This window comes from Oryzias latipes, chromosome 22 (genome assembly GCF_053564925.1).
Source record: "Oryzias latipes strain Hd-rR chromosome 22, Olatipes_Hd-rR_3.1".
Lineage (NCBI taxonomy): Eukaryota > Metazoa > Chordata > Actinopteri > Beloniformes > Adrianichthyidae > Oryzias > Oryzias latipes.
Genome location: NC_136258.1, coordinates 30,140,253 through 30,167,943, shown reverse-complemented (window position 1 = coordinate 30,167,943; position 27,691 = coordinate 30,140,253). Strand labels below are relative to the sequence as shown.

Sequence of the window (27,691 nt, the reverse complement as noted above, 5' to 3'; positions counted from 1 at the left end):
AACAAACCAAAGTCTGCCGGTACAAGAGAAAAGAAGATTTAATAAAAAATAAATCTGCCAAAAAACAACTGAGGGTCACGACATGAAACGGGGGGGGGGGTCTGAAGACAGAAACCTTTTCTTAAATCAGATTCTTCACATCAAGCTTCAAACTGCAACAAAAATAGACATTTATCCTCATCGTGACCTTAGTGCGGGGGGGGGTCCAGTGTATTAACTCTGTAAACTCTTCATGGGGGGGTCTTTGTTGTTTAATGTCAATGCCCGTCACCACAGTGTCTTCATCTCCTTCTAACAGGAATAAATAGGACGGCGAGGGACGCTCCACCATCGTCTGCGGCCACCAGGAGGCGTGGCCTCTGAGGAGCGAGGGAACCGCTCCAGAGGGACGGGTTCCTGCAGAAACGTTCTGCGTCAGACGTTCTCCTGCGTTTGTCTTTGGACCTGATCAAGAGCAGATCCGCCTCCTTCAGAACCAGACAGCGGTCAGATGAGGCGACCCGGCGTTGAGGCCGCGGGCGTGGAGAGGGACGCCCGCTGTCAGACCTGCTGTCCTGAGGGAGAACTCTGAACCAGAACCACAGCCCCCGTCAGAGCTGGTACCACTTCTTGTCTTTGTACTTCAGCATCATCTGCAGGGAAAAGGGGTGAAGTCAGAACCACAGGACGCCGCGGCACAGGAGGAGCTTCAGGAAAGGCCTTACGTCGTGCGCGTGTTTGGAGAAGGACTCCGCGCTGGACATCATGGCCGCCGTTCTCTCCTCCAGCTCGCCCAGCTTCTGCCCTCGCTCATCCAGGGCGACTCTGGCGCGGGCCAGGTCCCCCACCACGCCCGACGCCGCGCCCTTCATGCCCTCCATGCCTCCCGGGCCGGGGATGTGCTGGGCCAGGCTCCGGGACGCCTTCCCAGCAGCCACTTCACCGACTGGACAAGGAAGCAAAATGTGAAGGCAGTGAAGCTCCAGCGGGAAACCAGACGGCGCCGCCGTCATCGTCCCCAAACGCCAGCAGCTGGAATCATCACAAATACATCCAACCAGCAGGAGGCGCTGCTGCGTGCAGCGGGAAAAGAAACCTTCAGAGATCAAATGGATTTTAGAATATCAGAGAAACCTTCAGGAAGAGGCTCCGCCCACTCCAGCCCTTAAGAAAGGCCAAATGAAGTAGCAAAGAAACCGCTTTAAAACCAAACTGGTTCTGACAGGTGCCCCCCGCTGACGACATCACTGACCCGCCTCCTTTTTAGGAGAGGCGGGGTTTGTTGATGTCACATCCTGCTAGGATGAAGACGGCTGCAGAAGCGGAAAATGTGACCTCACAGTCAGATTGAGAGGGGGGGGACTTACAGAGGTCCTCCCTGTCCAAAGACTGAGCCCCGCCCCCAAAAAGGCCTTTGAAGAAACCTCTGTTTGGAGCTTCAGGCGTGTCCACGGGGGTGAAGAGCTCACTGAGCATCTCCTGAGGAGGAGGAGGATGAGATCAGATGAGGAAGACACAGGCTGAGCGGAGCGTCCGGCCTCCGAGTCTGACCTGCAGGTTGTCGCAGGTCTCCTGGATGTAGGAGATCCTCTGGATCTCGGTGGGGGAGGTGAGGTACAGAGCCTGGCCCTGGTTGGAGAAGCAGAAGGTTCTGGCGATCCGCATGTCCGTCAGCGGCAGGTAGTTGACGTCCAGCAGCGGCCGCAGGCTGGGCAGACTGGGAGGAGAGCAGATCCACACTTCACTTTCTAACCACAAGGGGGCAGCAGAGACAGAATCTGTCCTCGATCCAGAGAGGAGATGCAGGAAGAGTGAAACCCTCATTTCATCTCCTTTCATGGCAGAACTCCACACAGAAACAAACCAGACATTCAGTCAAATCCAGATTAGCTTCAGTTTGAGTCGATGCTGTTGCTGTTGCTATGGAAACCAATCACTTGTTCTAGATCCAGCGGGTCCTACCTGAAGGCCATGATGTGCCCGTTGGCGCAGAAACAGGCGACGCAGGACGCTCCGGCCACGTGCACGACATCGGCCCTGAGCACGAATGAGGCCTCTGTGATGCTGTGTTTGTGCACGCAGCTCTGCGTTGCCATGGAAACCACCTTGACCTGTTTATCCGAACACAACACAGCGAACTGCGCGTCCTGGCCTCCCTGTGGCGCCGGCGGGGACGCCGGCCTGCGCCTCCGCAGCTTCTCCTTCTCCTCATCCGAGGCGCTCGGGTCGCACCACGGTTCGAACGGGGGGGGCAGCAGAGCCCCGGTGGAGTCCAGCAGAGCCATGGTCAGAATGCCCCCCCTGAGTCTGTTCAGGCTGCCTGAAAGGAAAAGATTGTGGTGAAACGGGTGTCTTAGCATGTCAGCAGGTTACCTGTATGCACCTGGTGGGGGGGGGGGGGGGGGGGGGGGGGGCAATGGTGGTGTGAGAACAAATGAAGACTTCAGGAAAGACATGTTTGGAGAAGGAAAACCTGGGCTTCTTTATTGATTCATTCATAAAAACGTCTTCATTTGTTCTGCAAACTATTAGACCCCCCCATGGGGAATGGGGAAATGGGAGCTGGGCGGGGCTTCTCACCACAGCAGGCGAGGCTGACGGGCTGCAGCAGCCTCTGGTCTCCAGCAGGGGGCAGCGTCAGCGAGAGCATCATCACGGAGCCCTGGGAGGCCCCCACCATCAGGCAGGGGCTGAGCCCGCCGTCCCACTTCCTGGGGAGGGTCTCGCAGAAGTGGAAGGAGGAGAGGACCTCTGGAGACTCGCGGTCGATGCTGGTCACGCTGGAGCTGCGGGAGCGGCTGAACGAGCCGTCCTTGGCATCTGGGGGGAGAATGAGGAAACGATGACGGGCGGGGCCGCGCCTGCAGCATGATTACGTTTCTGAGACTTCAACTGTGTCCGCTGAAACACCAGAGATGATAAGAGGGGGCGGGGCAAACACCGGGGCCCAGTTCATCATGAGGTCAGACAGGTAACGGGAAAAGCCAGATTTTAACCGAGGAGCGTCAACAGGAAGTTCCTCCGAGATCAGGAAACAGGGGGGTTAGTCTGACGGAACCCGCTTTGCAAGCCCCCCTGATGGCGGTTAGTGCGGATTATCCCACGGCAGACCCCAAGGCAGACCACGGGGGTCCACTCACAGGGGTTGGGGTCAGACAGGGTTCGACACACGTCTTCCTTCAGCCGCCTCTGGGGGTCCCTCTTGCCGGCTTTGACAGAGTAGCAGCACCTCCTGGAGGCGAGCCGGGCTTTGGACCTGAGCTCTGCGTCCGGGGCAAACACACAGCTGTGACCTCACGCAGGACGACACCCAAAACTCCACCTGAAGCAGCTGTTCCCAGCTGCAAACCCGCACGGACACCTGAGGAGGAAGGAGCTGCTCGGGGAGGGGGCGTGGCTTACCGTGGTCCAGCTTTTGCTCATTGGATGAGCTAATTCTCCGCGAAAATTTGGCTGCAACAGAAACAAAAACCCTGTTTTTAAAGAAGATCTGTCAGCTGCTGCTCAATCAGCTCACATTCATCCCTTCATTGATTGGTGGGTGGGGGCGGGGTCAGGGGTTAGAGGGGCTGGGGTTTAGAGGAGGGGGTCCTGCTGGTGGACAACTATTGAGGAGGAGGAGTTTCAAAATGGGCTGAGCAGTGAAACACGGGCAGACGTTGGATCTGTGCGTCCGTGGGGCGTCTAAGAAACGGCGTTCTTCTGAGTCTGCAGCGCCGCAGTCATGCAGCAGACACAACCAGCAGGGGGCGCTGCAGAGCAAACAGCCGTCCCCGTTCGCCCCATCGACCCTATCAGATAACTGGTGAGTGACTCCCCCACACAGAAAATGGTTTTCTTCGGCTCCAACCACAACATCAGTCTTCTCAGAATACTGAGGCCGCCATGTTGGAGCCAGACGTGGTCAGTAAGCAGTAACTGGTCCGTGTCGTTTCTATGGCAACCACTGTCACAAAATCTGTCAAACGTTGGATGTGGGGGCCAGTAGGCTCCGCCTTCTTTTACTGGCCCATTTCATTGGTCAGTTTATAGCTTGAACTACAGCAAAACAGTGAAACAAAGGCATCGGATCCAGAACGGTTCTGCTGACCAACAGAATCAGGAAGAGCTGTTTTTGTTCTGTAGACGTCTGTGGGAGTTTGGCATCTTGGAGCCACCTTCTGTTTGGAACGCCAGGGGGCGGGGCCACTCAGTCCAGCTCTCAGATACAGTCAATGGTTGGTCCGGTTGCAGGTGTTTACAGGTGTTTACACCTGCAACCTGCAGGTTCTATTTTGCTTTTAGCGGGTCAGAACATTCTTATTGTCCTTCCAATCCAAAAGGCTTGAACTGTTTTTTCAAGAAATGTTTCATTTCCTGGTTTTTCTTTTAACAAAACACAGATTGGACTTTTGTTTGGTTTTCATCCGTCTCTCTGCAGCTTCAGACTTTTGAAGTGTTCTCCAACACGCGTGACATCATCCACCCGCTTCCTCCAGAGCCTTTCACTGCTCAGACAGAATTATCCAGAAAGAAATCCCCAAAAGTTGTCCTCTGCAGCCTCAAACGCTGAAAGAGAACCGAACCGAAGCAGCAGCAGCGCGACAGCCGGGCCTTCAGGTCCAGACGGAGCAGAAACAGCAGCAGAGAAGCGGGAAAGCCCTGAAACCACGAAGCTGGATCCACAACCACAGAGCTGCATGGGTTAGTGCTGCCGAGACATCCAAGCAAAAAGCCTCTGAGGACAGAGATCTGCAGGACGTCCTGTCATGCAACTCAGAGAGAATCAGGATTCGTTTCACACAAAGCAGCATCAAACCCCGAAAATCTGTGATTAGTGAGAGTCCGTGATTGGCCAGCGGGGTTAGAGCGCCGCCATTCAGACGAGCGGGCAGATACAGTACCAAAGTCATTGGCAACCGTCTTGGAAAAGCGCCTGCTTTTGAACTTCACTGGAAGAGGTTTCAAAATAAAAGCTTTAGAGGCTTTCCTGTGGGGGGGGGGTGACTGATCACTGAAACACACAGTACCCTTCTCTATGAACTTCTGCTTTGGCTCGTCGTCTGAGTTGCAGGGGGAGGTGGGTCCTGAGTGAACCATCATTTCCTTTGAAAAACCGGCACAAAATAAGAGGCACTTTATTTTGGAGGACGGGGGGCTTACCTGAGGTGGGGGACTTGCAGCGATCGTCCAGGTTGTTCGTCCCTTCGTTGGAGTCGCAGAGAGCTGTGGATCAGAAACAGCAGCAAAGGTCAAAGGGCGTCCTGCAGAACACCTGAAGCGGAAGGTGGAGGGCGAGCTACGAGGGGGCGGGGCCACCAAACAAGACGTGTCAAAGTCTCTAGAGTCTGTCAAAACGGGAGCAGCAAAGCTGGAAGACAATCTTCAGGTTTCGAGGGATGGGGGGTTGAACAGCGGGGAGTCTTGGGGACGGGGGGAGGGGGAGGAGGTCCGACAGAACTTACTGAAGTGAGGCGAGCGCAGCTTTTTCACAGACTGAGAATAGAAGCTAGAAAGTCTGGATATGTAAGACGAAGCAGACGGGGGGGCTTAACCAAGCAGAGAGACGGACAGAAAGAAAGAGACATGACTGGAAATGAAAACCAGCAAACAGAACAAACTGAAGCTTCACAGACGGGATCCGGCGCCGAGCCTGCAGGTTCTGCTGAGCCTGGTCTGTGATGCTCCTCAAGGAAACTCCTCAGCCCCCCCCCCCCCCCCCCCCCCCAATCCTCAGAGTCTGGCTAGAGCACTTTTTATGTAGCCTCTCCTTGGTTGCCATGGTGATGTGTTTGGGATCTTTGTCCTGCTGGGAGACCCAGACAGGCTTCCTTCTGATGGAAGGAGGTTTCTGTCCAAACCCACAAATCTATGATGCTTCCACCCCCGTGCTTAACAGTGGCAGTGCCATGGCGAGTGGCGTTCATCTGATCACATGACCTTCTCCCAATCCTCCTCTGGATCATCCGTCTCTGCAGAACGTTTTGGAGCTCTGCAGGGTTTAAATCCCAGACGCTGCTGTCCGTTACCATGGTAACCTCTGTGACCAGGGGACATCACAGGTAACCAGTGGGTCTGCGAGGAACAGAAATCTTGAGTTCTGAGAAGATCAAAAATGATTTTGTGCTCCAATTTACAAAAACTCCTTTCAACATCAAAGCGGTTTTCCAGATTCCGTCTTTACCGTCCGTCTCACAGATGAAGTGTTTCTATGACAAACATTTCAGACCAAACCTGCAGATCCGTGACGGACTACAGTTCAACCCTCCATGCAGCCAATGATCCGGACCCAGAACCTCATCAGCTGCTGTTCTAGCGGAAAGGGGGGGCTTCAGCAGAAACCTGCTGCAGGAGATGAACTTCCTGAGAAACGGCAGAAATAAACGAGTGTTTGCTCCTTCATACGAGCTGAAAGAGGCGGAAAGCAGAGATGAGAAAAAAAAAATGAAGGATTGAAAACGCTGCCAGAGATCAAAGAGGAAAAGGAAAGAGAAGCTCAGAAAAAAACTCAAAACTGAGAAGTGAGGCGCAGCTGAAGGCAAAGGATCTGCAGGATTTCTGTTTCACTCATGGGACAGACCCCCCCCGGACAGGACCACGAAGGACAGCCCCCCCGCACAGACAGCTGAGCCTCTAAACCTCACCTGGTGGGCCTGATGTCAGCTCACCTACCTGAAAATGCCACGTCTGTGCCCCCCAAGCAGCTTCCTGCCGACAACCCGGCATCTGTCCCACCGGACAGACAGCCCCCCCCCCCTGCTGAGGGACGGGCGCCGCTGCAGGGGGCGGAGCTTGGCCGGGGAGCTTCATGAGGTGTTCCTCAGAGGATGTAAGCGGGTGGATTCAGGTGAGGTATGTGTGTGTGTGGGGGGGTGCTCACCTCCAGAGGGATGCTGGGATTTCCGCGGCGAGCGCAGCTCCGCCGGGACGTGCAGCTCCGACACGCTCATGCTGAGAATCAGAGTCTTCTGGAAGTAGTCCACCACCGCCAGACCCTCGCTGTTCCCGAACACCACCCTGGGGGGGTCATTCACGCTCGTCAGGTGTGGAGCGGGCAGGCGGGGGCGGGAGCAGCCCTGAACACTTACAGGCCATAGGAGGAGTTGAGGGCCAGGCTGGTGACCTGCTGGGGGGGCTCCCCGCTCACCCACAGCAGCTGGATGACCAGCTCCACCTGGTAGCCCGGAGACTGCTTGAGGGCGGAGCTCCGGACCCTGAGGAGCACAGGAGCTGCGTGAGGAGGCGCACAGGCAGGGGGGGCTTCAGCAGGAACATCCGTACTGCAGGACGGGGTCCCGGGCTCCTTCGCTGCAGCCTGCCGGCGGCGCCGGTGGGGCGTCGCCGTCCTGCGGGGTGGAGGGTGGAGGCGCGGTGGGGGTCTGATCTCCTCCTGGATCGGGAGCGTCCACGCCGCTCCTCTCGCTCAGCATGCGCACCTCCAGCAGCTGAACACCAGAGCAGAAGTTCTCAGTGGGACCCCCCCTCCTGGATGACCCCCGCCCTCATCTCTTGGTTCTGCTTTGAAGAGCCGCTCACCTGAACGACATCGGCGGTCACTTCCTGTTTGCTGAACCTGTAGACGATGAGGTGAGCAGACACCCCCGCCACGCAGAGCATCCGGCTGTCGGGACACCAGAAGAGGGTCTGGATGGCGAGGGGGTCTTCGTCCACGGCGTCGGCCTTCTCCTCCTTACAGCGAGCCTTCTCGAACACTTTGGCAGTCTTCAGCTTGTAGAGCACCTGGAGCATCACTTCAACGAGAGGAGGGGTTCAGGTGTGGGCGGAGCCACGCCATCAGACAGGGTGTGGGTTCTCCTCAGACATTAGAACATGGGTGGATCTGAGGTTTGGATCTGAGGCCGGACCTCCTCCATGAACCTCCTGCTGCTCTCACACTTACATGCAGAGGCATCCCAGAACTTCACTGAGCCGTCAGCGTGTCTGCGGGGGGGACAGAAAACCATTAAAGGAGCATAAAACTATGGGATGGACCGAGGATGTTCCTGTGCGATGACCCCCACCCCGTGATGATGATCTCTGGGTAACTCTGAGTGCCTTGCCCCCAGTTCCCCCCACTGATGGGCCATTCCTGTAACATAGCAGGTTCAGTCGGTCAGCTGGCTGCAGGAGGTCAGCTGACCTGGCAGAATGAAGGGGGAGGAGCTTACCTTCTTGCTGTAGCCTTGTCTCTTCTGCCGGCTGCCCACCGAGTACAAAGCCGGAATGAGTTCGCTCGGACAGTCAGCGAAGTACTCGCAGCAGGTCACCGGAGACTCGTGGATGTTCAGCGGGTACGGACTCTCAAACAGCGGGTACCTGCGGGGATGGAGTTCTGGGGGTCAAACCGGTGACATCGGCTGTTTGCTCAGCAGCGTCTGCCTCGCTTTCTCACAGAGGAGCTGCTCAGGTCTGAGTTCAGCCCAGTTTGGTCTGTGAAGTTCATCAGAACTTCAACTGTTAGAGACAGAAGCCAGGAAACCACATTGATTTCTAAGGAATCTGTAGCACTCCTCTGGGTTGCCATGGCGATGTGTTTGGGATCACGGGGGTGCTGGAAGATCCAGACGGGTTACATCCTCGATGTTCTCACTGATGAGAGGAGATTTTGTCCAAAATCTCTCCACACATGGATTCAGTCATCCTGGTTCTTTTGTAGTAAAGCCCTCCCAAACCATGACGCTTCCACCTCCGTGCCTCACAGTGGGCACAGGGTTCCTGGGATGCAGCTCAGCATGAAGAACAGTGACTCAGAACAGGTAGAAGATCTTCTTCAGGAGAAGAAATCATGACTGTTTTTGGTTTTTATGATGAACATTACATCCAAACTCAGGCTTGAAGCTGCAGAATCAGTTTAGTCCCTGAAAATTCATTCCTGATGCCCCGTGGGGTGGGGTGTGTGTGTGTGTGTGTGTGTGTGTGTGGGGGGGGGGGGGGGTTCTTATAAAAACAACTTTTTGTAGTTTTTTAAATAAAGTGGGTGAATGCTGACGAAGCCATTAGAACATCAGTCTGATTGAAGAAACCAGGAAACAGGATGTTTGTCACCAACACCCAAATCAGCCCCCCCCCCCCTCCCAAGATTCATAATTACCCGATCTGTCCGAGGTCGATCACTACCAAGTCCCTCTGGAGGAGGACCACCACGGCGTACGGTTCCTGGAAGTCTGCGGGGCGGCAGGAAGTCAGTCAGGAAGTCAGACGCAGCACGGTTAGGCCTGAAGGAGGCGCGGTGAAGGAGGGCGGCGGAGGAGGCGCGGCAGAGGAGGGCGGCGGAGGAGGCGCGGTGAAGGAGGGCGGCGGAGGAGGCGCGGCAGAGGAGGGCGGCGGAGGAGGCGCGGTGAAGGAGGGCGGCGGAGGAGGCGCGGTGAAGGAAGCACGGAGGAGGAGGCGCGGCGGAGGAGCGGTGAAGGAGGGCGGCGGTGAAGGAGGGCGGCGGAGGAGGCGCGGTGAAGGAAGCACGGAAGAGGAGGCGCGGCGGAGGAGGCGAGGCAGAGGAGGCGGCGGAGAAGGCGTGGCGGAGGAGGCGCGGTGAAGGAGGGCGGCGGAGGAGGCGCGGCGGATGAGGGCGGCGGAGGAGGGCGGCGGAGGAGGCGTGGTGAAGGAGGGCGGCGGAGGAGGCGCGGTGAAGGAGGGCGACGAAGGAGGCGCGGTGAAGGAAGCACGGAGGAGGAAGCGCGGCGGAGGAGCGGTGAAGGAGGGCGGCGGTGAAGGAGGGCGGCGGAGGAGGCGCGGTGAAGGAAGCACGGAAGAGGAGGCGCGGCGGAGGAGGCGCGGCAGAGGAGGCGGCGGAGAAGGCGCGGCGGAGGAGGCGCGGCGAAGGAGGGCGGCGGAGGAGGCGCGGCGGAGGAGGGCGGCGGAGGAGGCGCGGTGAAGGAGGGCGGCGGAGGAGGCGCGGCGGAGGAGGGCGGCGGAGGAGGGCGGCGGAGGAGGCGTGGTGAAGGAGGGCGGCGGAGGAGGCGCGGTGAAGGAGGGCGACGGAGGAGGCGCGGTGAAGGAAGCACGGAGGAGGAGGCGCGGCGGAGGAGCGGTGAAGGAGGGCGGCGGTGAAGGAGGGCGGCGGAGGAGGCGCGGTGAAGGAAGCACGGAAGAGGAGGCGCGGCGGAGGAGGCGCGGCAGAGGAGGCGGCGGAGAAGGCGCGGCGGAGGAGGCGCGGCGAAGGAGGGCGGCGGAGGAGGCGCGGTGAAGGAGGGCGGCGGAGGAGGCGCGGTGAAGAAAGCACGGAGGAGGAGGCGCAGTGAAGGTGGGCGGCGGAGGAGGCGCGGTGAAGGAGGGCGGCGGAGGAGGCGCGGTGAAGGAAGCACGGAGGAGGAGGCGCGGTGAAGGAGGGCGGCGGAGGAGGCGCGGTGATGGAGGGCGGCGGAGGAGCCGCGGTGAAGGAAGCACGGAAGAGGAGGCGCGGCAGAGGAGGCGGCGGAGAAGGCGCGGCGGAGGAGGCGCGGTGAAGGAGGGCGGCGGAGGAGGCGCGGCGGAGGAGGGCGGTGAATGAACGCGGTGGAGGAGGCGCGGTGAAGGAAGGCGGTGGAGGCTCACCGTTTGGATACGGAGTTTCACAGAGCGTCAGGAAATCCACGATGGGGAAGTCCATCTCCAGGACGGTGGTGCTCTTCCCGTGCATGACGGTGAGACAGGCTCTCCTCCCCACCGTGTCGTAGGACAGCCCCCCAGACAGCACCATGAAGGGGTCCCTGAGGCCGGCACACACATAGACCATGGCGGCCTCTTTACAAGGGGGGGCTACTTAACGTTAAGTATAAAAACTGCATACAGATCTGTGCTAAGCTAAAGGAGGTCTGTCCTGCTACTAAACCAGGAGCGGCTCACTGGTTGGAGGCTCCGGCAGCAAAGGCAGCTTTCAGCTGGGGGGGGGGGTCACACTCACCCGGCTCTCGTGGTTTTGTACTCCACCTTCAGGATGGGCTTGCAGGGTTCTGGCTTTTTTCCGTCCTTTGGCTGCTTCCCTGTTGGCAGTTGCACACAAACGCTCAGCCGTCTGCGCATCTGCAGCATGCAACGGCGGCGCCGCTCCTACCGTGTGGCGTAACGGTGAGTACGGGTTTGGCCGGCGTCCGGATGTTCCACGTGGTCAGCGTGCCGTCGGAGTGGCTGCACACGAACTGCTTCCCCTCGTGGTGCCAGGCGATGGAGTGGATGGCCTGAGAGGACGCAGACACGGAGGAGGCTTAGCACCAAACACGACCAGAACGGAAAGGAACCACGACCACGAAACGACCAGAGAACCTTCCAGAGGACAGGGAGACACGTCTGCTCAAATCTAGACAAATGGATCAAACTCGGACTGCGTGGAACCTCTAGGATAAACCCTAATGTCATCTGTGTAACTGTGAAGCATTTGTACAGATGCCCCATTGACTGTACAAGAGAACTGGACTGAGTAGCTCCGCCCCCCTGGTGTTCCAAACAGGAAGTGGCTCCAAGTATCCAGAATTCAGTAGACGTCAAACAGCTGTTCCTCAGTCATTCTATTGGTCAGAAGAACCGTTCTGGATCGGATCCCTTTATTTAACTTCTTCTTGATAATCCTCTGTTTTTTTTCAGTAAAAGTAGGCGGAGTCTGCTGGCCCCCACGTCCAAAGTTCAAAACGTTTGACATTTTTAGTGGGAGGGGTGTGGCCTTTCGACAATGTGATTGGCGAGAGTGGTTGCCATGGGGGGGTCCCACTCATTGGGAGGCCCCAGAGGGAGCCAGTGGAACAGCACAGGTCCAAGAACCAAACCCACGTGACATGGAGACTCTGATTATAAATCGCCATGGCAACAAATCCTCCCCTAAAGATAAGATCTAACTCAGATATGATCTGTACCTGATAGCCCCGCCCACTTACAGCTGGTAACGCTCCATGGTTCAAGAAGCACCAAACAGGTGTTTCTGCTGAGTCAGCGTTCAGGTGAAAGAGGCGTGTCGTTCGTCTGCAACAAAACTGCTCTTCCGTTCAACTTTCCAATGAAAAGAAGGAGGAAGAGGAGGAATAGGAGGACGAGGAGGAGGACGAGGAGGATGAGGAGGAGGACGAGGAGGAGGAGGAGGAGGAAGAGGAAGATGAAAAGGAGGAGGAGAAGGAGGAGGAAGAGGAAGATGAAAAGGAGGAGGAGAAGGAGGAAGAAGAGGAGGAGGAGAAGGAGGAGACGGAAGAGGAAGAGGAAAAGGAGGAGGAGGAGGAGAAGGAGGAGAAGGAGGAGGAGGAAGAGGAGGAGGATGAGAAGAAGGATGAGAAGAAGGAAGAGGAGGAGGAAGAGGAGGAGGATGAGAAGAAGGAAGAGGAGGAGGAAGAGGAGGAGGATGAGAAGAAAGAAGAGGAGGAGGAAGAGGAGGAGGATGAGAAGGAGGAAGAGGAGTAGGAGGAAGATGAGGAGGGAGAGGAGGAAGAGGAGGAGGAAGAGGAAGAGGAAAAGGAGGAGGAGGAGAAGGAGGAGGAAGAGGAAGATGAAAAGGAGGAGGAGAAGGAGGAGGAGGAAGAGGAGGAAGAGGAGGAGGATGAGAAGAAGGAAGAGGAGGAGGAAGAGGAGGAGGATGAGAAGAAGGAAGAGGAGGAGGAAGAGGAGGAGGATGAAAAGAAGGAAGAGGAGGAGGAAGAGGAGGAGGATGAGAAGAAGGAAGAGGAGGAGGAATAGGAGGAGGACGAGGAGGGTGAGGAGGAGGAAGAGGAGTAGGAGGAGGAGAATGAGGAGGAGGAGAATGAGGAGGAATAGGAGGAGGAGGAGGAGGAAGAGGAAGATGAAAAGGAGGAGGAGAAGGAGGAGGAAGAGGAAGATGAAAAGGAGGAGGAGAAGGAGGAGGAAGAGGAGGAGGAGAAGGAGGAGACGGAAGAGGAAGAGGAAAAGGAGGAGGAGGAGGAGAAGGAGGAGAAGGAGGAGGAGGAAGAGGAGGAGGATGAGAAGAAGGAAGAGGAGGAGGAAGAGGAGGAGGATGAGAAGGAGGAAGAGGAGTAGGAGGAAGATGAGGAGGGAGAGGAGGAGGAGGAAGAGGAGGAGGAGAAGGAGGAGACGGAGGAGGAGGAAGAGGAGGAGGATGAGAAGAAGGAAGAGGAGGAGGAAGAGGAGGAGGATGAGAAGAAGGAAGAGGAGGAGGAAGAGGAGGAGGATGAGAAGGAGGAAGAGGAGTAGGAGGAAGATGAGGAGGGAGAGGAGGAAGAGGAGGAGGAAGAGGAAGAGGAAAAGGAGGAGGAGGAGGAGAAGGAGGAGAAGGAGGAGGAGGAAGAGGAGGAGGATGAGAAGAAGGAAGAGGAGGAGGAAGAGGAGGAGGATGAGAAGAAGGAAGAGGAGGAGGAAGAGGAGGAGGATGAGAAGGAGGAAGAGGAGTAGGAGGAAGATGAGGAGGGAGAGGAGGAAGAGGAGGAGGAAGAGGAAGAGGAAAAGGAGGAGGAGGAGAAGGAGGAGGAAGAGGAAGATGAAAAGGAGGAGGAGAAGGAGGAGGAGGAAGAGGAGGAAGAGGAGGAGGATGAGAAGAAGGAAGAGGAGGAGGAAGAGGAGGAGGATGAGAAGAAGGAAGAGGAGGAGGAAGAGGAGGAGGATGAAAAGAAGGAAGAGGAGGAGGAAGAGGAGGAGGATGAAAAGAAGGAAGAGGAGGAGGAATAGGAGGAGGACGAGGAGGGTGAGGAGGAGGAAGAGGAGTAGGAGGAGGAGAATGAGGAGGAGGAGAATGAGGAGGAATAGGAGGAGGAGGAGGAGGAAGAGGAAGATGAAAAGGAGGAGGAGAAGGAGGAGGAAGAGGAAGATGAAAAGGAGGAGGAGAAGGAGGAAGAAGAGGAGGAGGAGAAGGAGGAGACGGAAGAGGAAGAGGAAAAGGAGGAGGAGGAGGAGAAGGAGGAGAAGGAGGAGGAGGAAGAGGAGGAGGATGAGAAGAAGAAAGAGGAGGAGGAAGAGGAGGAGGATGAGAAGGAGGAAGAGGAGTAGGAGGAAGATGAGGAGGGAGAGGAGGAGGAGGAAGAGGAGGAGGAGAAGGAGGAGACGGAAGAGGAAGAGGAAAAGGAGGAGGAGGAGAAGGAGGAGAAGGAGGAGGAGGAAGAGGAGGAGGATGAGAAGAAGGAAGAGGAGGAGGAAGAGGAGGAGGATGAGAAGAAGGAAGAGGAGGAGGAAGAGGAGCACCTCTGGAAGTTTCCACATTCAGCGGCTTCATTTCCGTCTCTCCGGTTCTGCGAGGAGACGTTAAGGAGGCGGCGTTGGTCTGCAGGAAGTGACCCAGACTCACCTCATCATAGCTGTAGCGACAGTCGGCCTTTTTGGACTTGAGGTCCCACAGAACCACAACCCCGCACTCGAAGCCGATCAGGAGCTGAGACAGAAAGAGCTGTGAGCTTCAGAGACCCGTCAGACCGTCACGCTCCAGAACAAACCTTTCTGCAAACCGGGTCAGAATCAAATGTTTTCAAACACAGACTGAGTGGCAGAGAAGCTTCAGGTCTCCCAGCCTGGAGTCTCTGGGCTGAGCAAACAAAAAGGGGCGGCGGCTGACAGACAGACAGATGGATGCTGGGTAAAACAGCAGCTTTCTTCTGGGTAAAAAGCTTTTCCTCCCTTTCCGACGGTTTTCCTTTCCCTGTTGCTATGGCGACACAGATCCACACAGACAGCAGTAACCGAGGGGCGGCAGCAGGTTTGAAAACGGAGACAGATTCCTTCTGCAGCCAGCCTCCAGTGGTCGTTTGAGGAACTGCAACACGTAGTGCTTCCTGGTGGGTGTTATCATGTGACCAAGGGGTGGGGGGGTCCTGATCAAGCCTGGCATACGTCTGACGCACAGACAGACTCACCCTCACCTGAACCCACACTGACATGTGACCTGCCGCTCAGGTAGCATGAGAAGAAGAGAATGCTGTTGCCGTGGTTACCTTTCCCTCATCCATGGGGTTATCACTGATGTGCACCACGGGTCCTGGGTGGGTCTTGGTGGATCTGTGACAGAATAACACGCAGCGTAAACATGAGAAAACAGCCTGTGTGTTGGTGTGTGTGTGTCAGTGTGTGTGTGTGCGTCAGTGTGTGTGTGTGGGTGTCGGTGTCAGTGTGTGTGTGTGTCTCAGTTGTACAGCATTGAAGCTCATGACAGACGCTGAAGCCTCACATCTGCTACAAATTAGAGAGAGGAGACAGAATCTCCATGGCAACCAAGCAGGAAGTGGAGGTCGGCCTCAGAAAGGTGTTGCTGCGGTCAGACGGCGGCTCTGCTGACGCAGTTCCTGCGCTCAGCTGCGGCCCCCTGGCGGCTGTTAGGTCTGTGGGCGTCGACAACCATCCGCCGCCGCCTGCAGGCGTCTGCGCAGCAGAGATGCTCTGATCGGACGAATCACAAATGTGGTTTAAGGAGAGGTTTGTCTCTGAAACAGGCTGCTGTTCTGCCTGAAAGCATGAAGAGCAGCTTGAAGGAGGTGAGAGGGAGAAGAGGCTGTTTGGGGGTTTGAACGTCTTCTGGCAGCATTTTTCTCATGAAGGACATTTAGAAACGAATCTAGATGGAATTCAGAGTGGGACTTTAACTCTGAGCAGTCTTTACATTTGTCTTTGAACATTTACCTTTAAAACATGTTTGTGGCAATGATTAATACGCTTTTATTAGTAAATAAACATCTTTTTCACAGAGATTTGGTCAGAATGTAATAGAAATGAAACGATCAATCGACTTAATCAATAAATTGATGTTCCTACATCCAACCAGATCGATCTGTCCGAGGCAGGAAGCTAATCGAACCCACAAACATCAAATCGTTTCAAAGAGAGATAAATATAGAGGTAATGTGTAACAGCGTCTGGATTGAGGTCCAGCAGGTTTATTCCACGGAAACATGAACACAATCGTGTCGTAACAGAAAGCCACACAAAGGATGTAAAAACACGTACGTGCGCCATCAGAACTCCCGTTCACGCGTAGCTACGCACGTTTCTACGAGCGTTTGGGGTTTTGTGCAGAAAACGAGCGGCCACTGAATGCAGCGGAACTTTGACCAATCAGGGCCTCTGATTTGGTAGTGATGGCGTTTGAAACCTGACCACGAAGGAGAACACTGCGGTTCGTGTTCGGCTGGGATTCTCCCACGTCTTTCTCTCATGGGAATATGCTGAGAAAGAAAAGGTCAGGAGCGGATGGACACCGCCACCACAGTCCAGTGAGCGGAAGAATCGCCGTTTAGCACGGCCCACATGCCCGGGCGCCGCGGCGTCCGGCGTGCAGCAGTCAGACAGCGGACGCTCTCCACCTCTAAGCGGCCGCGGCGCTCCAGGAGGAAAGCTTCCAGCGTGGACCCCCACCCCAACGGTTGATCCCATTTGACCCCCCCGCGGTGGAAACACTCACAGTTCGATGGCTTTGTTCCACATGATGACGTAACCGGACAGCGAGAAGGACTCCACGTTGACGATGTGGATGTTGCCCCTCTCTGTGCCCACGTACAGCCACTTGCTCTGGAAGGGCAGGTGGCAGTAGGTGATCCTGCAAGAGACCAGGAGGCGTCAGGTTTCACCAGAGGCCCCGCCCACATCCGCCTGGAGGGAGCGCCCACTGGCTGACATTGGACGCGTCGCGCTCAAGCAGCCGGACCGAGCGGAAAGCAGGTTCCTCTCTGACAGATGGATGCTGGGTAAACGTGACGGATGGCGGCGGCAGCGGAGGTCAGAGGTGAAGGGGGGGTGGTTTGGGGGGCGGGGGGGTTCCCACCTACCTCTCCCTGTTGAACTTCAAAGAGTGCAGGATGGCGGGAATTTTCTGCCTCAGGTTCCACAGGTGAATGGTATCGTCCGCTAAGGCACTCACCAGCGCCCCCTGTGGAGGAAGACATGCGCTGGTTCTGAGTGTCTGAGGGGGGGCCGGTGTCAACACGGCTGTATCCAGCTCAGAACCAAACCAGAAGTTCTGGTGTCACCGAGAAGCAGAACCCACCTCGTTGACGAGGAACTGCAGCTGGATGACTGCGGCGCCGCTCTCGTGCTGACAGTAACACTCCACGCCGGCGCGGCCAAAGCTGTGGTCGGAGTCAAGGAAAGTGGGACGGGCGTCGTGGAGGCGGCCTCACGCTTCAGTGCAGACGCCATGGCAGACGCAGACAGCGCATCTGTGTCTGCAGACGCAGGAGACACTTCTGCTCAACGGCACAACGGCAGACGGTGAAAGCAGGGCTCAGGATTCCCAGAATCCCTCGTGACCTCTTGACCTTTGGTTCCAGAAATGTCAGATATTTACATTTAAGTCTGCCCCCCCCTCCAATCATGTGATGCTGAGCAGGAAATAACAGTCGAGCCTCAGATCTTTATCAAAGATCTGCTTCCGTCTGCTGGGGGGGGGGGGTCAGCAGAACCCTCCCCCCTCCCCCTCAGAAAACCGTCAGCCATGAAGGTCGCCGTCATCTGAACATGTGACTAAGACCTGCCATCATCACCTGACCCCCTAACCCCCCCATGGCCACCCTGATCTGCAGCAGCTTCCCCGACGTCTCCGTGCCCCACCCCCCCTCTAAAAACAAACAGCAGCAGCTGATAGACCCCCCCCCCCCCAGGAGGAGCGGCTCCAGTATAAACACAGACCAATCACTGAGCGCCAGACGGTGAGGAGCAACAACGGCGCTGTTGACAGAAACGCCGACCGCCTGACTGTGTGTGTGTGTGTCTGTGTGTGTTTGTGTGTGTGTGCGTTTGTATGTGTGTGTAGGTGTCTGTGTGTGTTTGTGTGCATGTATGTGTGTGTGCGTTTGTATGTGTTTGTGTATTTGTGTGTTTGTGTCTGTGTGTGTGTGTATGTGTGTGTGTGTGTGTGTGTGCGTTTGTATGCGTAATGGTGTTTCCGGCACAGACTGGGGGGTGGGGGTGGGGGGTAGAGCTGCGTCTGCAACAGAGGAAGTCGGCCTCCGCGCCGCAGACCGTTTCTCCGGTTGGAATGTTGAACAACAACCTTCCTGTAAGGCGACTCCAGGAACTCTGCCGCGTGCACGTGTGTGTGCACGTGTGCGTGCCTGCAGGACCAGGAAGCGAGTAGAAAAAACATCCCTTAGCTCCGCCCCCAGCTGGAGGAAAGGATACAGCCTCAGAGATCCAGTCTGAGTCCCGACCGCCAGGATTTTCTGCACGGGGTCAAAGGCCATGGAGGACGGCCGATACGGAAAACCGTGACGCACGGTCTGCAGGAGAGAGAGAGACAGTTCTGGATCAGAACACTTCCAGACTAAAACTAAAACTGGATTCTCCTGAAAACAAGATCCACTTTGAAAAAGAAGTCTGGTGAAAACAGGAAGGAGAATCAAGTTAGGAGAGAAGAAGGAGAAGGAACGGTCTGTGAGTCTAAACCAGAACCTTCAGGTTCTCAGACATTCTGGTTCCTCAGCAGAACCTCAGAACCGTCTCCTTTAAAGCAGTTTCTCTTCTGTTCAGTAGAAAAACCTCCATCTGTTTTCATGAAAGAATCTGGATTAGATCTAGATTTCCCCTTCGGTCCGTTTAGACCAAACCAGTTCAGGACCCAGATCGTTCAGATCCGGTTGGAGGTTCTCCATGTTCTGCAGCCGTCCTGACAGACGGGTCACTAGAACGTCTTCCTCTTGGCTCTGGTTCTGCTCCTGACGTGGTTCCTGGGTTCCTTCCTGAGGTTCTGCTCACACGTGGATGTTCCTCACCTGAACAAACGTTCCTCCTTCTGCGTTTTATTCTTCGTCTTTTATTCTGAAAAGCGGCGCTCGGCCCGGCCGTTTCCTGCGGCTCGGGCCGTCTCTCCAGCAGGTACCTTCAGGTGTTTGGGTCTGGAACCGCTTCAGGAAGCTGCAAGTGTCGTCCTCCAGACCTGCCGCGGTTCTTCATCAGCCCTCATCATCGTCGGCTCTCAGCCTTCACACAGGAAGTGCAGTTTCTGCGTCTGCTTTCTGCAGCCGCCTGCGCTGTTCCTGCAGACGGCTGCAGCTGCAGGTGTGTAACAGGTGGAGGCACCTGACCTGTAGGGGGGGGGGGGCACACGTTCTAACCTATCAGGAAATCAACAGCAGCCCCCCACCCCACCCCCCAGGATGAAGATGCACCAGCGGCAGCGCCTGCTTAATTCTGAGGGGGAGGAGCCTCTTCATCTTCCTCACTTCCGAGTCTGGACCCCGGTCAGGTCTGGTCCACATCACGTGACCAGACCCGCGTTAGTCCAGATTACGGAGCTCTTCTGCGTCTGCTGGGATTATGCGGGATTACCGCGGGAGCAGAGCAGGAAGCCGATCACTCCAATCAATCTGATCGATCAGACTCTGAGCAATAATATAAGGGCGCGCGCGCACGCCGTCGCGCGCCGCTCCTGCCCACCTTGCACAGCTGAAACAGCTCCGACTGGAGGCTCTCCGGGACGGCGTCGACCTCCCGCGGCGGAGCAGGGGGGGCGGCCGCCGCCGTGAAGCCGTCCAGCACCTTCCGAATGTTGAACTTCTTCATGCTGGTTCGCCGGGAGGGGGGCAGCTCGTTAGCAGGAACAACGCAGGGGCTTCCTGGTGACGTCAGACATGTCACGCGGCGGCCGCCAACGCACTCCCCGCAGCGGCCGGGGCTCCAGCAGCGACCAGCGGCTCCCTTCCCGCCGTTAGGCCCGCATGTCGGCCTTCTGCTCGCGGAATCGTTCGCTCAGAGCTCAGCGGGGCGCGAGCGGGCTACGGAAACTGCGGCGGCCACTGCGGCTGCGCACTGCGCTCTCCCGGATGCACGGCTGCTGGAGGCTACGCGTCACTCGGTGACCGCGCAGATAAACGTCACCGAGACCCGAGCGGGTCCGTTCAACTGCAGGGAGCTGCTCTCCGAACCGAACCTGCAGTTACCGGTCTGAGGGGCGGGAACCGGGATCTTAACGAAACCGGGATTTTAAAAACGTTTATGGCAGCAAAACATTAAAAGAGCAGAAACTAGAAAGTAGAGAAGTGTCAACATTCTAGAGAAAAATTCATTAAAAATTCAAACTTTTCAAAATTAAACTTTAGAAATGAATTTTTAACCTAGAAGACGTTTGATGGTTCCGTCAAACTGAAATAAATAGGATCCTGTTGCAACAATGCTGAGACAGAAAACTATTATTATTAATATCATTATTATTATTATTATTATTAATATCATCATCATTATTATTATTATCATTATCATTATTATTATTATTATCATTATTATTAAGTCGATCAACTAAATATTTCCAGGCTGCTTCCAATCTATGAAGTGAACGACAAAAAGGAAATTGTTTGTCATATGATGCATTATAAATAATTCTACAAAAGAACCGTTCCCCCGGAAGTCACCAACCAGCCTGGAACCTTTGGAGAACATGAGGAACATGCATTTATGAACGAGTCTTGCAGGAAAAAGATGGAACTATAATTATTCTAAACAGAACACGACTGTGGCCGTTTCTTTTCACACATTCCGGTGTGTTTGTCACAGTCTGAGTGAAACTTTCATGCAGGAACTTCCACGGTTCTGTTCGGTTCTGTCGCCCCCTGTCGACGCAAAGAGGACCTACAGGTTCGTCTCGGACACAGATGAAGGCTTTGGAGCCAATTATTCCAAAAACGTTCTTTACAGTAAATTGTATATATGTACTATAAAAGAGTCTGAAGTAATTTTTAGACCAGTTAACCTGCAGAAAGAGGCACGTGGGCTTCAGGCTTCACTTTAACCCTTGTGCTATCTTAGATGACCCCCCCCCCTTCCAGTGACGTGTTTTCCCTACCATGACAAAGGTGGATAAAGGTGGAAAGATTTCATGTAATCCATGGACACCAGTGAAGATCACAAATCATTGAAGAAAAAAGGTTCAGAGCACTGTCTAGTGGGTCTAGATGACCCAACTCCCAATGTTAAAGTGCCTAGAATAGCACAAGGGTTAACTTGTTTTACAACAAAGACACCACTTCGATAAGTTAATTTATTTGTGTCCCTCTCAGCTTCCTTCAGCCCCAAAAGAGCTGTCAGATAGCAGCCAGTTTCATAGAAATCCCCCCAACCAGTTTTTTTATTTAATTTGTAGCCTACTTTTAAGTTTCATGTCAGATCAATAAATTTTGATTTCATTTCCTTTTTTCCGTGTTCTTCAAGAATCTTCAGAATATATTTCTGTTTATATATTAAGTTATATAGTTACGGTTTCACAACCAACACCAGACACCAACGTGAGGATGTCCTTCAGATATTCTGGATTCACTCGGCTCTAAAACGAAGAGAACTGGATTCTGTATATGAAAGAATAGCTTCAGTTTAAGACCTGTTAAATAGGTATAAAAGGGCCCAGGGAGGCCCCTAAAGGGCCCCAGGGAGGCACCTCAAAGGCTCCACAGTGGCCCCTCAAAGGCTCCATGGAGGCCCCTCAGAGGGCCCAGGGAGGCCCCTAAAGGGCCCCAGGGAGGCCCCTCAAAGGCTCCATGGAGGCCCCTCAGAGGGCCCAGGGAGGCCCCTCAAAGGCTCCATGGAGGCTCCTCAGAGGGCCCGGGAGGCCCCTCAAAGGCGTCACGGTGGTCCCTCAAGGGCCCCAGGGAAGGTCCCTCAAAGGCTCCACGGAGGCCCTTCAAAGGCTCCATGGAGGCCCCTCAGAGGGTCCCAGGGAGGCCCCTCAAAGGCTCCATGGAGGCCCCTAAAAGGCTACATGGAGGCGCCTCAGGGAGGCCCCTCAAAGGCTCCACGGAGGCACCTCAAAGGCTCTTTGGAGGCCCCTCAAAGGCTCCATGGAGGCCCCTCAAAGGCTCCATGGAGGCCCCTCAAAGGCTCCACGGAGGCCCCTCAAAGGCTCCATGGAGGCCCCTCAGGGAGGCCCCTCAAAGGCTCCATGGAGGCCCCTCAAAGGCTCCACGGAGGCCCCTCAAAGGCTCCACGGAGGCCCCTCAAAGGCTCCATGGAGGCCCCTCAGGGAGGCCCCTCAAAGGCTCCATGGAGGCCCCTCAAAGGCTCCACGGAGGCCCCTCAAAGGCTCCACGGAGGCCCCTCAGGGAGGCCCCTCAGAAGGCCCAGGGAAGCCCCTTAGAGGGCCCAGGGAGGCCCCTCAGGGAGGCCCCTCAAAGGCTCCACGGTGGAGCCAAATCGTTTACATTCAAACTAATGAAAATAACTGTTATTGTGCAGCATTTGGAAGAAAAACACCGGAAAAGAGAATTCCATATCAGTGATATTTTCTAGCAGTTTCAGTTTTTGTTTTGGAAAATCTTTGAAAAAAAAGACAGCATCGAAAACGTCCAGAAACGTCTCCTGTAAATCTGCAAATCCCGCTTTGTCCACTAGATGGCGCAGCAGACTCGGCTACTCTTTCTCATGGGGGACCCCCCCCCCCCCCAACCCCACTTCAGCACCACGGACAGCAGCTCTCAGACCCTTCAGCTTCTCTGCTTTGCAGGATTTGGGTCATCGTTTTCTGCTGCAGGCTCTTTTCTTTCTCTGTAGCAGAATTCTGATGGATTATTATGGTCTGTCCTCCACAAACATCTGCAGTTTGAAAGAAGCTCCTTCAGTCTCTCAGCCTCTCCCGAACTTTGCTGAAATCGTCTCCCAGGCATGAATATATGAATGAAGCTGCCAAACTGCTGCGTGCAGAAGATGAAACGGGCCGGCATCAATAATGCAGGAGTTCTGGGATCCTCCACAGACACAGACTGTCTGCTCCTCCTCAAGAACACCAGGAGTCCATCCTTTCTGCTCCTTCTGAGCGACTGCAGGAGACTTAAATGTAGGTCTGCTGAGGAGCAAACACAGGTGAGAAGAGAGCAGATGTTCTGCTCCTGCAGCGTCTGTAAGGTAAACCTCCTTCCTGCTCCAACCTCCCTCACCTGGACCTGAACCCGCCTGCAGAGCAGAACCCTGACCTCAGAGCAGAACCCTGACCTCAGAGTAGAACCCAAACCTGAGAGTAGAACTTTGACCTGAGAGTAGAACCCTGACCTCAGAGCAGAACCCTGACCTCAGAGCAGAACCCTGACCTCAGAGCAGAACCCTGACCTCAGAGTAGAACCCAAACCTGAGAGTAGAACTTTGACCTGAGAGTAGAACCCTGACCTCAGAGTAAAACCCTGACCTCAGAGCAGAACCCTGACCTCAGAGCAAAACCCAGACCTAAGAGTAGAACCCTGACCTCAGAGTAGAACCCTGACCTCAGAGCAGAACCCTGACCTCAGAGTAGAACCCTGACCTCAGAGCAGAACCCTGACCTCAGAGTAGAACCCAGACCGGAGAGCAGAACGCTCACCTTAGAGTAGAACTTTGACCGGAGAGCAGAACCCTGACCTCAGAGTAAAACCCTGACCTCAGAGCAGAACCCTGACCTCAGAGTAGAACCCAAACCTGAGAGTGGAACCCGGCTGCAGAGCAGAACCCTGACCTGAGAGTAGAACCCTGACCCGAGAGCAGAACCCTCACCTTAGAGTAGAACCCTGACCTCAGAGCAGAACCCTGACCTCAGAGTAGAACCCAAACCTGAGAGTGGAACCCGGCTGCAGAGCAGAACCCTGACCTGAGAGTAGAACCCTGACCTGAGAGCAGAACCCTCACCTTAGAGTAGAACCCTGACCTCAGAGCAGAACCCTGACCTCAGAGTAGAACCCAAACCTGAGAGTGGAACCCGGCTGCAGAGCAGAACCCTGACCTGAGAGTAGAACCCTGACCTAGGAGCAGAACCCTGACCTCAGAGTAGAACCCTGACCTGAGAGTAGAACCCTGACCTGAAAGTGGAACGCTGACGTGAGACTACAACCCTGACCTGAGAGTAGAACCCTGACCTCAGAGTAGAACCCTGACCTGAGAGTAGAACCCTGACCTCAGAGTAGAACCCAAACCTAAGAGTGGAACCCGGCTGCAGAGCAGAACCCTGACCTGAGAGCAGAACCCTGACCTGAGAGTGGAACCCGCCTGCAGAGCAGAACCCTGACCTGAGAGTAGAACCCTGACCTCAGAGCAGAACCCTGACCTCAGAGCAGAACCAAAACTTGAGAGTAGAACCCAGACCTCAGAGTAAAACCCTGACCTCAGAGTAGAACCCTGACCTCAGAGTAGAACCCAAACCTGAGAGTGGAACCCGGCTGCAGAGCAGAACCCTGACCTGAGAGTAGAACCCTGACCTGAGAGCAGAACCCTCACCTTAGAGTAGAACCCTGACCTCAGAGCAGAACCCTGACCTCAGAGTAGAACCCAAACCTGAGAGTGGAACCCAGCTGCAGAGCAGAACCCTGACCTGAGAGTGAAACCCGCCTGCAGAGCAGAACCCAAACCTGAGAGTAGAACCCTGACCTCAGAGCAGAACCCTGACCTCAGAGTAGAACCCAAACCTGAGAGTAGAACCCAGACCTCAGAGTAAAACCCTGACCTGAGAGTAGAGCCCTGACCTCAGAGTAGAACCCTGACCTCAGAGTAGAACCCTGACCTCAGAGTAGAACCCAAACCTAAGAGTGGAACCCGGCTGCAGAGCAGAACCCTGACCTGGGAGTAGAACCCTGACCTGAGAGTGGAACCCGCCTGCAGAGCAGAACCCTGACCTGAGAGTAGAACCCTGACCTCAGAGCAGAACCCTGACCTCAGAGCAGAACCAAAACTTGAGAGTAGAACCCAGACCTCAGAGTAAAACCCTGACCTCAGAGTAGAACCCTGACCTGAAAGTGGAACGCTGACGTGAGACTACAACCCTGACCTGAGAGTAGAACCCTGACCTCAGAGTAGAACCCTGACCTGAGAGTAGAACCCTGACCTCAGAGTAGAACCCTGACCTCAGAGTAGAACCCTGACCTCAGAGTAGAACCCTGACCTCAGAGTAGAACCCTGACCTGAGAGTAGAACCCTGACCTCAGAGTAGAACCCTGACCTCAGAGTAGAACCCTGACCTGAAAGTGGAACGCTGACGTGAGACTACAACCCTGACCTGAGAGTAGAACCCTGACCTGAGAGTAGAACCCTGACCTCAGAGTAGAACCCTGACCTCAGAGTAGAACCCTGACCTCAGAGTAGAACCCTGACCTGAGAGTAGAACCCTGACCTCAGAGTAGAACCCTGACCTCAGAGTAGAACCCTGACCTGAGAGCAGAACCCTCACCTTAGAGTAGAACCCTGACCTCAGAGCAGAACCCTGACCTCAAAGTAGAACCCAAACCTGAGAGTGGAACCCGGCTGCAGAGCAGAACCCTGACCTGAGAGCAGAACCCTCACCTTAGAGTAGAACCCTGACCTCAGAGCAGAACCCTGACCTCAGAGTAGAACCCAAACCTGAGAGTGGAACCCGGCTGCAGAGCAGAACCCTGACCTGAGAGTAGAACCCTGACCTCAGAGTAGAACCTTGACCTCAGAGTAGAACCCTGACCTGAAAGTGGAACGCTGACGTGAGACTACAACGACCTCAGAGTAGAACCCAAACCTAAGAGTGGAACCCGGCTGCAGAGCAGAACCCTGACCTGGGAGTAGAACCCTGACCTGAGAGTGGAACCCGCCTGCAGAGCAGAACCCTGACCTGAGAGTAGAACCCTGACCTCAGAGCAGAACCCTGACCTCAGAGCAGAACCAAAACTTGAGAGTAGAACCCAGACCTCAGAGTAAAACCCTGACCTCAGAGTAGAACCCTGACCTGAAAGTGGAACGCTGACGTGAGACTACAACCCTGACCTGAGAGTAGAACCCTGACCTCAGAGTAGAACCCTGACCTGAGAGTAGAACCCTGACCTGAGAGTAGAACCCTGACCTCAGAGTAGAACCCTGACCTCAGAGTAGAACCCTGACCTGAGAGTAGAACCCTGACCTCAGAGTAGAACCCTGACCTCAGAGCAGAACCAAAACTTGAGAGTAGAACCCAGACCTCAGAGTAAAACCCTGACCTCAGAGTAGAACCCTGACCTGAAAGTGGAACGCTGACGTGAGACTACAACCCTGACCTGAGAGTAGAACCCTGACCTCAGAGTAGAACCCTGACCTCAGAGTAGAACCCTGACCTGAGAGTAGAACCCTGACCTCAGAGTAGAACCCTGACCTCAGAGTAGAACCCTGACCTGAGAGTAGAACCCTGACCTCAGAGTAGAACCCTGACCTCAGAGCAGAACCCTGACCTGAGAGTAGAACCCTGACCTCAGAGTAGAACCCTGACCTCAGAGTAGAACCCTGACCTGAAAGTGGAACGCTGACGTGAGACTACAACCCTGACCTGAGAGTGGAACCCGCCTGCAGAGCAGAACCCTGACCTGAGAGTAGAACCCTGACCTCAGAGCAGAACCCTGACCTCAGAGCAGAACCAAAACTTGAGAGTAGAACCCAGACCTCAGAGTAAAACCCTGACCTCAGAGTAGAACCCTGACCTGAAAGTGGAACGCTGACGTGAGACTACAACCCTGACCTGAGAGTAGAACCCTGACCTCAGAGTAGAACCCTGACCTGAGAGTAGAACCCTGACCTGAGAGTAGAACCCTGACCTCAGAGTAGAACCCTGACCTCAGAGTAGAACCCTGACCTGAGAGTAGAACCCTGACCTCAGAGTAGAACCCTGACCTCAGAGCAGAACCAAAACTTGAGAGTAGAACCCAGACCTCAGAGTAAAACCCTGACCTCAGAGTAGAACCCTGACCTGAGAGTAGAACCCTGACCTCAGAGTAGAACCCTGACCTCAGAGTAGAACCCTGACCTCAGAGTAGAACCCTGACCAGAGTAGAACCCTGACCTTAGCAGGACTTCCATGGGACCCAGCAGGGTTCTGTTGAAGCTTCATGAGACACTGAAGTTCTACGTCTCTTCTGCTTGTTGGGAAATCTTTCTGACCCGAAACCCGCTGACGTTCTTGGTTGGCCCGGATGAGCGGCAGAGCGTTTAAAGGAGAGAAGACTGTAAGTCCAGATGAAGATGACATCAGACGCCTCCTGCACGGAGCAGAAGGAGGTTCTGTTCAGGTGAAGTCCTCCGGTCAGGTCAGCCGGACAGGTGACTCCTCCTCCTGTTGGTGTTTGGTTTCTCCTTGGGGACTTCTGAGCGGGAGGTCTGGAGGACTTACTCCTCTGGAGGCTGGGAGTTCTGTCCTGGGGGGTCGGTGTGAGTGGGTCTGGAATCAGTATGATTGAGGTATTTGTTGAAGATTCTCCTCTGTTTCTCAGAAACATGACGTTCTTGTCATGTTTACGGGTCTGTCTACTACCAACCTTCCCTCTGTGGAAGGGGGGGGGGTTGTCCTGTGGTGTAGTGTCCCGATGACTTCCAGTGGGGGCTGTAGTGGACAGTGGGAGTCAAACAGCAGATCCTGGTCTGTGAGTGAGGAGCTGCGTCTTCACCTGTACGGAGGTTAGAAGGTCCAGCAGAGCCGGAATCCTTCGGTTCTGGAAGATGAAGGTCACAGAGGAGCAGCAGCTTCCTCCTGCTGTTGCTGGACATGTGGGATCATTTCCTCCACCTGTCTGTCCCTCTGGCTCTTTGGATGTGGTCCTCGTGTGGAGGCGGCGCCTCCTGCTGGCCTGTTCATGAGCTGCTTCCTGTCCACAGAGGTGTTGATTGGACCTGGTCACTGAGGCAGAGGAAGGAGATGAAGGCCCGTCGCCCCTCACCTTGTCTCTGATGAAGGAGGCCTCTCTGATGTTGATGGTGGATGGCGGGGAGTCGACTCTGGTTTGGGTTTGTGGAGCTGAGGCAGGAGGGGCTGTGAGCTCTCAGAGGAGAACTCTGCTTTCAGAGGTTCCCTGTCGTGGTCTGAAGACCTTCTCCACGTCTGAGGGGAGGGGTGGGGGTGGGGTTGTGAGGACTGCAGGGTTTCGGTGGCTTCGATGAGACCTTCTCATTTGGTTCTCTGGTTGTTCTC

At 55.2% G+C, this 27,691-nt stretch overlaps 2 protein-coding genes across 9 annotated transcripts; both read right to left on the bottom strand.

The window, feature by feature from the left end:
* Window positions 1-20: 20 nt before the first annotated feature.
* stxbp5b (syntaxin binding protein 5b (tomosyn)) lies at window positions 21-19,702 on the bottom strand. Of its 8 annotated transcripts, XM_023951272.2 has the most exons (29): window positions 19,234-19,701; window positions 17,980-18,077; window positions 16,847-16,928; window positions 16,629-16,729; window positions 16,265-16,399; window positions 14,805-14,868; window positions 14,165-14,248; window positions 10,988-11,111; window positions 10,838-10,916; window positions 10,489-10,643; window positions 9,050-9,122; window positions 8,127-8,274; window positions 7,980-8,047; window positions 7,859-7,899; window positions 7,495-7,709; window positions 7,240-7,403; window positions 7,047-7,172; window positions 6,839-6,975; window positions 5,122-5,184; window positions 4,989-5,045; window positions 4,863-4,910; window positions 3,382-3,432; window positions 3,120-3,242; window positions 2,560-2,799; window positions 1,942-2,299; window positions 1,531-1,696; window positions 1,347-1,458; window positions 705-925; window positions 21-632 (listed from the first exon to the last, which is right to left on the bottom strand). In XM_023951272.2, the coding sequence occupies exons 1-29, from the start codon at window positions 19,357-19,359 to the stop codon at window positions 591-593; spliced, it is 3,501 nt and encodes a 1,166-aa protein (XP_023807040.1). In that variant the 5' UTR covers window positions 19,360-19,701; the 3' UTR covers window positions 21-590. The 8 variants fall into 8 exon arrangements, with proteins under 8 accessions (XP_023807040.1, XP_023807039.1, XP_023807043.1 ...); XM_023951271.2 differs by having other exon boundaries at window positions 4,863-5,045; XM_023951275.2 differs by lacking the exon at window positions 3,120-3,242.
* Window positions 11,764-14,159, bottom strand: LOC144989176 (uncharacterized; the record flags this gene model as incomplete). The annotated part of the gene is made up of 1 exon (XM_078941352.1): window positions 11,764-14,159. A coding segment is annotated over one exon (2,250 nt), but the record flags the coding sequence as incomplete, so codon positions are not given.
* Window positions 19,703-27,691: the final 7,989 nt, after the last annotated feature.